General features: G+C 38.2%; 1 protein-coding gene across 1 annotated transcript; it reads left to right on the forward strand.

Annotated features, from left to right (window-relative positions):
* The first annotated feature begins 2,189 nt into the window (after window positions 1–2,189).
* On the forward strand, window positions 2,190–11,443 carry LOC143288589 (small integral membrane protein 14-like). The gene is made up of 5 exons (XM_076597213.1): window positions 2,190–2,321; window positions 4,031–4,108; window positions 4,559–4,610; window positions 8,278–8,420; window positions 8,907–11,443. The coding sequence occupies exons 2-5, from the start codon at window positions 4,040–4,042 to the stop codon at window positions 8,952–8,954; spliced, it is 312 nt and encodes a 103-aa protein (XP_076453328.1). The 5' UTR covers window positions 2,190–2,321; window positions 4,031–4,039; the 3' UTR covers window positions 8,955–11,443.
* The last annotated feature ends 971 nt before the right edge of the window (window positions 11,444–12,414 follow it).

Here is a 12,414-nt window from a genome sequence, read left to right on the forward strand (position 1 = left end):
CCTTGGTTACAACTCAGTGACGTAGAATCAGATTATAGATTACAGAATACTTTATTATCTCAACAAGAGAAATTCATTTTGCCGGTGTCAGTAAAACACATAAACAATACACGGAAATCACAGTCATTCAACATGTATACATAAAAGACATAAAACGTTTTAGATGGCAACCCATGCGTACAATAAATAATCACAGTAGATAACAACAACACAACAGAAACCTTCAAAAGGTAACATACAGTAAATCATACATGCATCATCACTGACAGCCATACATGTGCAACACAAAATCAGTTAAAGGATAGGAATAAAATAGGCATGAAATAGCACTTTACTAAAAGTAGACATAAGACATAAAAAGATTATAATAACAATACAATCATTTCAGTGCCCAAAATTAATTAGTATACTATTTGAAACGGATCGAGTCCATTATGATTTTTCATGAAAAATACATCACCTTTGTAAATAAAAAACAAGAACAACATATTATCATATAACTTGACTATAATTGGGGTCGAATTTCTAAAGGAAATACAGACCTATGTTCATGCCTTTTCAGACACTTTTTTCCTGGAAATAATTATTATCGCCCAGAAGACAGACGGAATCGAAAATTATTCATATTCTGGTTGTGTGCCTGTGTGTGTGTGTGTGTGTGTGTGTGTGTGTGTGTGTGTGTGTAGAAGACAGACGGAATCGAAAATTATTCATATTCTGGTTGTGTGTGTGTGTGTGTGTGTGTGTGTGTGTGTGTGTGTGTGTGTTTGCGCGTGTGTGTATCCGGCGCTTACACACACAAAGTGAGCCCAAAGAGAATCAGTTCAGCCGGTCCAGATTATACGACTGTGCGGTTTCTCAGTGACGTTGCACCTGCCGAGACAGCTACCAGGAAGATGTCTATTTTCTATTCCATGACTTAATCAGCTTCTCAACTGAGAATTAAGGCTCAGGATCTGAACCGCGAGGAGTCACAATCTTTTGAAAATTCGCGGCAGTGACTGGATTCAATTCCACCAAAGACGCGGATAAGACTTTCTAACTGAGAAAGCCGGTCTCAGTGCCCGGGCACTAACCGTGAGACAGGCCGGTGCCCAGAGAACTAACGACTAAATGGATATGGGGAAAATCGGTATTTTACAGGACTCAGGCTTCAATGGACTGACGGCTTACAAGCGAATTAAGACTCGAGTCACATGACATGCTAATATACTGTGTCAGTAACAACAGAACTGGCGCCAGGCCCGGGCGGGCGGCACACGCGGAGGCACACACGCGGCACACGCACGCACGCAAACTAACACACACACTGACACTGACACCAGGCTGACGTACACTGTGACACTGACACCAATGACTCACACACACACACACACACACACACACACACACACACACACACACACACGGCGCATACATCATGTTGTCACACACACACACACGCACACGGCCGCGGACACACGCACACACACACACACGGTGCGTACTAGTACACTGTGTCACTACACACACACACCGGCACACACACTGACGCACGCACGCACGCACGCACACACTGACACACACACACACACACACACACACACACACACACACACACACACACACACACACACACTCACACACACACACACACACACACACTGACACACGTGCAGTAACGTCACAATACACACACACACACACACACACACACACACACACACACACACACATTGGAACAACCACTAAATTGACCACAACCGCCTGCCACCACCACTGAAATACTACCCAGAAATGCACGAAAGATGGTTTTTACAAATGTGTTTTGAGACCACATTTGAACTACATGAGGTTTTGTTTCAGCACGACGAGTTTGGTGAATTCCTAGTGACAAATTAATACTAAGCCACACTCAGTCTAAGCTGGCTGTAATTTCACACTGAGTCAGTCAGTTTACTGATGATGGCATCAATTAAGATTGAGAGAGAATGCATACACCCTAGACGGCAAATGTGAATCTTCTCTCAGAGAAAAAAAAACGTCCCTCAAATTTTTCATGTCCTTGCTGTCTTTGTTTTCGAGGTACATGCTCATTGTTACAGTATCAGCAAATTTCCAGAAAATGTCCGGGAAACGTCTTGCGTAGGGTATAAAGTCAACGTGCTACACCGTATGATGTTCGTAAACATACGGGTTCTTCTGTCCCACGGGTTTGACATGACGTGTCTGTTGCACTGTGGTTTTTGTTGACAGTTCGAAAGCGAGGGCAACATAGTTGTGATCAGCTGGCCTCTGCAGCTTACACATTTTGTCGTTGATTTTAACCAAAGAAGCACAAGGTACGTGTTCCATTACTATGCCCCTAGACACAATATGTGTGGCAAAATTTACAGGATCTTGCTCGTGATATGTAGTTTAAAACTCCTCGTTTTGGTCCTGTGAGGTAAGAATAGAGTCCGCGGTACAACTGGGCAAGTTTGAATCGCTGAAAATAAAGCTCCACCCTTTTACAGAAAACTGAACTCGTGCTTTCATTATCAGCTTCGTTCTTAGTCCATATGGTCGAGGTTAAGATCATGATTTCCATATCGGCAGACGAGGATTTCTTGAAACATTCTCTTTTTTTTTTTTTTACGTTTTGGGGAAATAATGGATAGAGATCTCGCACTGTTCTCTGATTCTGTTCATTTTGAGGAGAGCTGATCGAACACTAACGTAGGCCCATTAATATTACTTTATCAGTTACTGATAAGCTGGTTATATTTGTAATATTTGACAACAGATGGTTTGGTGTGCTGTGGGCACATTCAGACATTGTATGCAGTTTACAAAATAGTAATATTGTAAATTTATTTGTTTTTGATAATTTTGTAATGAACAATACAATTACAAAAGACCACCTGTTAATATTTTGTGCGCCACATATATTTTTCTAAAACTGTAAAAAGTGTGAATTTTATGCAATCATGTTAAGTTAATATTGCAAGTAAGACTTCTTTATAACAATGTAAGAGACAACTAGTTATTAACTATAAATTTGCACACTGCGTTAGTATATTACTGTAAGACTTCTTTATAACAATATAAGAGACAACTAGTTATTAACTATAAATTTGCACACTGTATTAGTATATAACATGTGTTACAAGTAAGAACATTGTATATATACATGATACCATAAGAACTACTCTTGCAAACTAAAGAACTACTTAATGTTAACCTTCTTGAGTAAGTACCATAAACTTTGTAAAGTTCTAGCACCAGCAGTTACTACTGCACAACTCGCTCATTCGTGAAATATTTGCAGATTCCTCAACTCTTAACTATGATTAAGATTGATCTTTCACAACCCTTTACTGATATCAACAGAATTTAAAGTTTAGACAAATCTGCACTTATCAGTAACTGAAATACATGTGCAAGTTTTTGATGAATGAGCATATTACAGTATGTACCAATAAATTGAATAATGTAGCCTCTACTCTTAAGATTATATAATAAATTAATAGAGAATATACAAATGATACATATGTGTATATCTATAGATAGATCAATGAATCTATATATGTACATATTATATGCATACATGTATATTATGCTATAGAATACTAATTATCATTCATTCATGTTAGCCAAGTAAATTAATTGTAGAGTGTAGAACGATTGGTACTGATAGCGCTTGTGTCTGGATTAGATTGTAGCGACAATGACAGTGCCTTTTTTTTCTTTCTTTTTTTTTTTCTTTTTTTTGCAAACTGTGGCAATATCGATTGGGAAAGCTTTATAAAAGAATGTCTGCTGATGGTAAAGGCTTTATTATAAAATGTCTGCTGGTGCTACTTCTATAAGTACTACAGAAGTACAAGGTTTACAGTTCATACACACATACATACATCATTACATGTATGATGTACAAAGGATGATACGCTGAAACAACAAAAAGAAGAAAAAAATTCTTAGCAGTTGTTTATCAGGTAAGCCTAAGGCATAGTAAGATAGAAACTTTATCTTTTGAATGAACAATACAGTGGGTGTTTTATTCTGGCAGAATACCAAGATGTCCAACTTCGATCCTTGTGAGTGTGTCTGGAATCATGAAAGTGCAATGCAGCGTCTCATCAACTTGGCAAGTGTTTTATTTTTGCATACATAATTCTTTTTCTTTCTATCCATTGTATGCTGGGTTTTGTTTTTGTTTTTTTGTTGTTGTTTTTTTGTTGTTGTTTGTTTTTGTTTTTTAATTGTTTTTTGTCTGTTAATTTGCTTCTATTTGGTTAGATCGTAAAGAACTGACATATTTAGAGAAAATAGCAGATATGAAAATATGATGAAATATGAAAATGATATGACGCAATTGATGTAATGATATGTTGCAGTGGTCGAGTGTGATTAAACTTTGGTAATTTACTATAGTTTTGTGAGCTCTTGAGTCTTTTCTGCCTCATGTTTGTTTGTCACTGTATTTGACTGTTGTTTGTTTTTAAACAGTTAGTCCATTGATTATGTCACAGGTGTTAACAGTGTTGGTCAGGTGTTGTCATTGATTTTTTATTTTCCCCTTTCTTTTTTTCTACAGTTGAGGAACTCTCAGAACACGTGTTCAGACTCTGGCTGTCTGACAGATGACAGTAAGTCAGTGATCTCTGTCTCACTTCACCTGTCTCTCTCTGTGTCTGTGTGTACGTCTGTCTGTCTGTAGTTTCTTATACCATTTTTAGACATTGTCTATGTGAGTATGATTGAATAAAAATGTGTAAACCAGTAGTATAGAACTACTAGAAGTAGAAGCATCGTATGTCTGTTTTCTAAAACTACCAGTACTAAGATCAAATACATGTTTGGTGCTAATTAACTTAATATCACAAATGTTATGCTGGTTAAGTAGTATAATAATAGTAGTAATGTAATTTTGTACTTGTAGCTGGTAGTATGCTTTTCAGAAGCTCAAGCAGAAGTCTTTTAAGTGCTTCTGTAAATTATGTGAATTATCAGTATCATGCTAAAAGTAAAAGATCTAGATGACTAGAGTATATATGTAATCATCATACAGATCATATATAAGCACCATGACCTTTAATGCTGTACCTGTTATTATCAAGTTACGCTATAAAATGTTCTGTAAAACTAAAAGCCTGTCTCACTCTCAGTATTACCGAAAATGAGTTGATTGCCTGAACGGTCCATTATCTTTGATGATTCGCATACTTCATACGTCACAAGGTCTGTTGCATGTCATATGTGCTTTCCAAACTGGCATTTTGTTGGCAGTATGCATGTGTACAACTCACAGATGATGCATTGAAAACATGGAATGACAAAAAATTCAGGGTCTTGTAAGAGGATGTATCCTTTGGGAGCAGAGGGGGAAATAATTAATCTTTTGAGACCAAAAATTTGCTTTTTATTTTACCAATTACATTAGTTTTCTGTTATGGGTTGCTTTTGATCATATTGATTTTTTTTTTTTTTTTTTTTTTTTTTTTTTTTTTTCCATGTTTTGGGTTGCTTTTGTATTTGTCATAATGAAAATCACCAGCACATGTTTCAGCCACAAAGTAGATGACTCTCTCTCTCTCTCTCTCTCTCTCTCTCTCTCTCTCTCTCTCTCTCTCTCTCTCTCTATATATATATATATATATATATATATATATATATATATATAATGTCAGTTGTGGTCTTTGGCTGTCACTGTGTCAGTATAAGTGCTATCATGAAAATGACAGGAGAGAAATTTGCCAGTAATTGACCTTTTTTCTTTCTTCAGCCTTGAATCAGATGGTTTTGTTTGCATGCATCAGGCAAAGATGTAGTTAAAAAAAATGTATATCAAATGAAGTGACTGAAGGCTACTAACATAACTGGTCTAATAAAAATTATAAAAAAGAAGAAAAAAACAACCACCTCTGCATCTGCATGCCAAGGTCATGATGATGCTCATGAAACTTTGATCTATGGGCAGGTGCATGTTGAAAATTGTCAAATTGACTTTTTCATAAAGAAATTATAAACAGGGAGCAGTCCCAGAATTGATGGATATCATTATCAGTTCGCAGTAAAAAGAAAAAATTTAAAAAAGAAAAAGAAAGAAAAGAAGATAAATTTTATCTAAAACATGTGATGCATGTAGTAAATGTACTGTTTGAGGAAGGCATATATTTTGTATTGCATACAGGAATGATAAATCTACTGTGTCAGGGAGGTGTTTGATGAATTTTTGTTGCACACAATGACACATGTACTAATCCTTGCATTCTTAGACGAGTGCATTTGTTTGTCGTAAATCTGCTGTGCAAGTGTATGCACTATGGTTCACAGAGTGTGCTTTCTTTGTCATCAGTCTGCTGTGTAAGTGTAAGGTTGAAAGAGTGTGCTTTCTTTGTCATCAGTCTGCCGTGGAAAGTGTATGGTTCACAGAGTGTGCTTTCTTTGTCATCAGTCTGCTGTGAAAGTGTATGGTTCACAGTGTGCTTTCTTTGTCATCATTCTGCTGTGTAAAGTGTATGGTTCACAGTGTGCTTTCTTTGTCATCAGTCTGCTGTGAAAGTGTATGGTTCACAGTGTGCTTTCTTTGTCATCAGTCTGCTGTGTAAAGTGTATGGTTCACAGAGTGTGCTTTCTTTGTCATCAGTCTGCTGTGTAAAGTGTATGGTTCACAGAGTGTGCTTTCTTTGTCATCAGTCTGCTGTGTAAAGTGTATGGTTCACAGTGTGTGTTTTCTTTGTCATCAGTCTGCTGTGTAAAGTGTATGGTTCACAGAGTGTGCTTTCTTTGTCATCAGTCTGCTGTGTAAAGTGTATGGTTCACAGTGTGTGTTTTCTTTGTCATCAGTCTGCTGTGAAACTGAAAGTGTATGGTTCACAGAGTGTGCTTTCTTTGTCATCAGTCTGCTGTGAAAGTGTATGGTTCACAGTGTGTGTTTTCTTTGTCATCAGTCTGCTGTGAAAGTGTATGTTTCACAGAGTGTGTTTTTGTCATCAGTTTCCTGTGAAAGTGTATGGTTCACAGAGTGTGCTTTCTTTGTCATCAGTCTGCTGTGAAAGTGTATGGTTGACAGAGTGTGCTTTCTTTGTCATCAGTCTGCTGTGAAAGTGTATGGTTCACAGAGTGTGCTTTCTTTGTCATCAATCTGCTGTGAAAGTGTATGGTTGACAGAGTGTGCTTTCTTTGTCATCAGTCTGCTGTGAAAGTGTATGGTTCACAGAGTGTGCTTTCTTTGTCATCAATCTGCTGTGTAAAGTGTATGGTTCACAGAGTGTGCTTTCTTTCTCATCAGTCTGCTGTGAAAGTGTATGGTTCAGAGTGTGCTTTCTTTGTCATCAGTCTGCTGTGAAAGTGTATGGTTCACAGAGTGTGTTTTTGTCATCAGTCTGCTGTGAAAGTGTATGGTTCACAGAGTGTGTTTTCTTTGTCATCAGTCTGCTGTGAAAGTGTATGGTTCACAGAGTGTGCTTTCTTTGTCATCAGTCTGCTGTGAAAGTGTATGGTTCACAGAGTGTGTTTACTTTATCTTCAGTCTGCTGTGCAAGTCACAGTGTATGGTTGACAGAGTGTGTTTCCTTTGTCATCAAATTGATGACCAGTCTCTGTGGGTGATTGTACGATTCACAGGGTGTTTGGTTTGTCATCATTCTACTGTGTGTAAGTGTACATTTTCCACTGCTTCAGGAAGGCGTTGTTTCTTTCCTATCAGTATCACACCCAAAGAATTCTGTCCATAACTCATATCAACTACATACAAAATCGACTGACTAACAACTGAGTGTGTTTTGTTTGTCATAAATCGGCTGTGTGATGGAAAACCTCTGCTACACGAAAACGGTCATTTCCTGCCACACCCAAAGGATCATGTGATAAATCTACTGTGTCTGTTGCACATCTCTCCTGCATGTTTTATTTATATCTACAGTGCCTTGCTCCAGCTCGCCAGCACGATGATGATGATGAGTGGCTGGCTGGTGGTGGTTTGTAAAAGATTTTGTTGATCCACTGTGCAGGGCCCCAGCACACAGATGGAGGCGACAGCAGCATGATGATGATGGTGATTGGCTGGCTGGTGGTGGTTTGTAAAAGAGAGCATGTTTTGTTTATCCACAGTGCAGGGCCCCAGCTCACTGGGTGGAGGCAGCAGCAGCATGATGATGATAGGCTGGTTTGGTGGTGGTTTGTGAAAGAGAGCATGTTTTGTTTATCCACAGTGCAGGGCCCCAGCTCACTGGGTGGAGGCAGCAGCAGCATGATGATGATAGGCTGGCTGGTGGTGGTTTGTAAATGAGAGCGTGTTTTGTTTATCCACAGTGCAGGGCCCCAGCTCTCCAGATGGAGGCTACAGCAGCATGATGATGATGATGATTGGCTGGCTGGTGGTGGCCACAGCCCTCTTCCTCCTGCGTCCTGCCAGCCTGCGTAACCGCGGCGACAGCAAACCCTCGTCTTCAGGGGTGAGTGCTGTGGAATGTTGATATATTTGTCTGCAAATGTTTAAGTAAATATTCGATATTTATGAAGATGGCAGTGATCGTGTTGTCTTTTTCTTCTTGTTTGTCAGATGGACGGTGATTGTGTTTGACAAGTAGGATGATGGTGGTAATGATGGTGGTCAGTGAGTGATGTTTGACATGTAGGATGATGGTGGTAATTGATTGATGTTTGACATGTAGGATGATGGTAGTAATTGATTGATGTTTGACATGTAGGATGATGGTAGTAATTGATTGATGTTTGACATGTAGGATGATGGTAGTAATTGAGTGACGTTTGACATGTAGGATGATGTTGGTAATTGAGTGACGTTTGACATGTAGGATGATGTTGGTAATTGAGTGACGTTTGACATGTATGATGATGGTGGTAATTGAGTGACGTTTGACATGTAGGATGACAGCAGTGATTGTTCATGCTGAAGGGCTTTGTTCCCGCTGTTGCAGGGAGGCAACTCTAACAACCCCCCGCCCCCGGGGCCCTCTGTGCACTGAGAGGAAGACGACAGACATGAGACAGAGAACAGTCACGAGACAGAAAGCAGACTCCGGCTGACGATGACAACACACACACATGCACAGAGACACACACACACACACTTTGCTTGCCTGACGACCCAAGGAACGGACATTTCAAGCTTCAGCTCCAGATTTTTTTTTCTTTTCTTTTCTCTTTTTTTTTTTTTTTTTTTTTTTTTTTTTTTCTTTCTCTCTCGGTGGAGGGGAACGTATCATGAGTGAAGAGATTTTTTCCTTTAGTTGAAAACGAATCTGACTCAGTTCTTGGCGTTTTGGAAGTATATTTTCCGTCTTTGGTGAATCGGGTTAATTGTTCCAACATTTTTACATATGTATCCATACTTATGTTTGATCCAGTGCTTGGGAACTTGTTGAAAAAGAAGAAAAAAAAAGAGATTCTGCAGGGATGTGAAACGAGAGGAGAAAGTGGTGCTAAAACTTATAGAGGATTGGATTGTGTCAAGTTGACAGCTGGTCATTGTGGTTCCTTGTTGTCGCACTCACTGAAAATGGCTCTGGTTCATTTGTTATTGTCATGTTTGTTATGTTTTTATGGATATGTCAGCCTGGTTTTTTGGGGGTTGTTTTTTTTTCCCCCCAACCATGACTGTCGTTTTAATGTTTTTTTGTGTTGTTTTTCCCTAGTATGACTATCATTTTTATTTTATGTGAATCGACCAAAGGCTTTTGTCTCTTACATAGGAGACAAAACTGGTAATATTATAAACTGAAAAACTAAGTCACAGGCAAAACCAGTAATGTAATAGATCTAAGACTATGTGGCAGACAAAACCAGTATTATGATAAACACCAGAGTCAGACAAAACTAGTATTATGATAAACTAATGATTAAGTCACCGACAAACCAGTTACACTATATAAACTTAACACTGAGTCACAGAACAAAGCCAGTAATATAATGAACTTTATGCAGAGTCACACGCAGACAAATCTTTTGAAGGTATCCACTGTGCAATTGTCTCAAGCCTGTTTTGTGGTTGGTGCCACTGCCAAGTGGATAACGTGTCAAGGCTATCACACTCTAGGTTGCAGTCTCTCTTGAAGTAAGAAAAATATACAGACAAGCCGCAAAATAAGGCCAAATGAACACGCTTAATAGCCAAAAAAAGCGTAAGACGAGACAGAGCGAAAACCTGACAAGATGGCGTGGAGAGCCTTGGCCAAAGGAATGATTCAGCGCTTATAGCTTTTAGAGGCGTTCGATTGGCTAAGAGCGGACCGGGAAAGAAGGGGCGTCTTTTCACTGTTCGCTACGTGAAATTTGGCCAAGCAGAGCAAACCGATAGGCCTAGTTTGCATCAGTTTGACATGGTAAGTATATGTATCACCAAACATGGAGTATAATACAAACTCCTTTTCCAACCAAGCAGAATTTGTTGGGTTGTTGCCCCTGGACCAAGCAGTTCTCACTGCGGCAGTCATGGCAGTAGGTGTGTGTTGCTTAGAATCCTTGCTATGCCGTATTTTTAGAATAAGTGTTCAAACACTACGTTCTCAGGAAGGGTCATGGAGTAATTTTTCCCCTGACACTTGTTCATGGTGAATTCCAGCCTTCATCCATTGTCTGTGGCAACAGCAAAAACCAAAAAGCAGTAGTCATGACTGGCAGTTTGTGTGGGTTGCAATCCACAACAGAAATTTCATCAGACCAACAATTGTCAGATGACGTCAAAAATGGTTTAAAAAGTTTGTTTTTTTGTTTGTTTTGTTGTTTTGTTGTTTGTTTTTTTTGTTGTTTTTTTTTTGGGGGGGGGGGGGGGGGGGTAGCATTTGGGGGGATTTGCTTTTAAATAAAAACAAAAACAAAAGATCACTGGCCAGTTGTTGAGACAAATTTTGTAAGTTGGTAGCTGCTGAAACCTTGAATGAAATATCATGATTGATATTACTACAGCGGATAGATTATCTTCAGTGTGAACTACGCATCATGTTTGGTGGTAGCTTTAGAGAAAAATTTCTTGCAAGAGATATACTGGGTTTCTTGTTTGATTACTTTTTTTTTTCTTTTCTTTTTTTTTTTTTTTTTTTTTTTTTACAGATAATCAGTGGTACTAAAAATTCATAAACTGTCAAAAAGTACATTGTGCCTTTGGTTTTTTATTTTATTTTTTCAATTGCAGGTGTGTAGCTATATGGATAAGTCTGCATACTTTTACATAATCTGAAACTCGCTCTGTTGTGGCATAGTTGATGAATTAGTAGATCTATGTACTGAGACTAATGTAAATGACTGAAACTGACATCAGTGTGTACAAAACGTGTACTGGACGAAGTTGAACGAGCTGTGATATGACGTGTAAACTGCTTTTGTACATACGATGTACGTGTGTGTTGGTTTGTCATATGTAACCTCTCATTTCTGTGTGGTTTTGCTTGTGTTGGGTGTCTCCTTTTATTTCCCTGGACTGGTTGAGATTGTGAATAAAGTTCTTTTCAAGATCTGATCTCATTTCGTGGCTCTGTTGTTTTTGTGTGGATGTTTATTTGCTCTCACAATGCAATAACCGTTTTTTTAGTTGTTGTTTTTGACTCACTTGTGTAAACAAAGTGAGTCTATGTTTTAACCCGGTGTTTGGTTGTCTGTGTGTGTGTGTGTGTCCGTGGTAAACTTTAACATTGACATTTTCTCTGCAAATACTTTGTCAGTTGACACCAAATTAGGCATAAAAATAGGAAAAATTCAGTTCTTTCCAGTCATCTTGTTTAAAACAATATTGCACCTCTGGGATGGGCACAAAAAAATGAAGCCTAATTATATGCAAACTGCATTTACTCTTATATTTACATTTTTTGTATTCTCTAAACTTGGCACTTTGATCTGATATTCTGACCCAACAAGAGCAGTCATTATGATCTTTTTTTGTTCAAACAGGAACTTCTTTTGCTAAGCATGGAAGTTTTATTTATTTTGCAAACGTTTTGGTGCAGATAATAAAAAAAAAGGGAAATTACTCTGTAATTAATGCTAGGGGACTTTTTTTGCTTTAAAACGATCTTTCTCATCTTAAACATTACATTTTGAAATTATACTCAATACATAAAAAGCTTGGATTTATTTTTTTATTTTTTTTATTTTATTTTAGTGTATCACAAGTGTCTTGTAAACCTTGCCTCTCTTGTTTTAAGTGGTTTGGGTGTCTTTATGATTCCAAGCAACAGCAACAAAACAAATTGTTGTATTGAAAGACAGTTCCTTTCCTGTTTCAGTTTCTCAAGAAGGCGGGGTCACTGCGTTTGGACAAGTCCATACTCGCTAAACCACATCTGCTAGGCAGATGCCTGACCAGCAGCATAAACCAACACATTAGTCAAGTCTTGAGTGCATGCATATATATATATATATATATATATATATATATATAAATATTTTGTGTACCTATCAGACTGGATTTCTTGGACAGAATTTTGCCACAGA

This window comes from Babylonia areolata, chromosome 12 (genome assembly GCF_041734735.1).
Source record: "Babylonia areolata isolate BAREFJ2019XMU chromosome 12, ASM4173473v1, whole genome shotgun sequence".
Taxonomy (NCBI): Eukaryota; Metazoa; Mollusca; class Gastropoda; order Neogastropoda; family Buccinidae; genus Babylonia; species Babylonia areolata.

Excerpts from the sequence above, each read along its gene's own strand:
- LOC143288589 (XM_076597213.1), top strand. The coding sequence starts at position 4,040 with ATGTCCAACTTCGATCCTTGTGAGTGTGTCTGGAATCATGAAAGTGCA. Across the intron at positions 4,109-4,558 it reads TGCAGCGTCTCATCAACTTG|TTGAGGAACTCTCAGAACAC; the intron begins GCAAGTGTTTTA and ends TTTTTTCTACAG. Across the intron at positions 4,611-8,277 it reads TGGCTGTCTGACAGATGACA|TGCAGGGCCCCAGCTCTCCA; the intron begins GTAAGTCAGTGA and ends GTTTATCCACAG.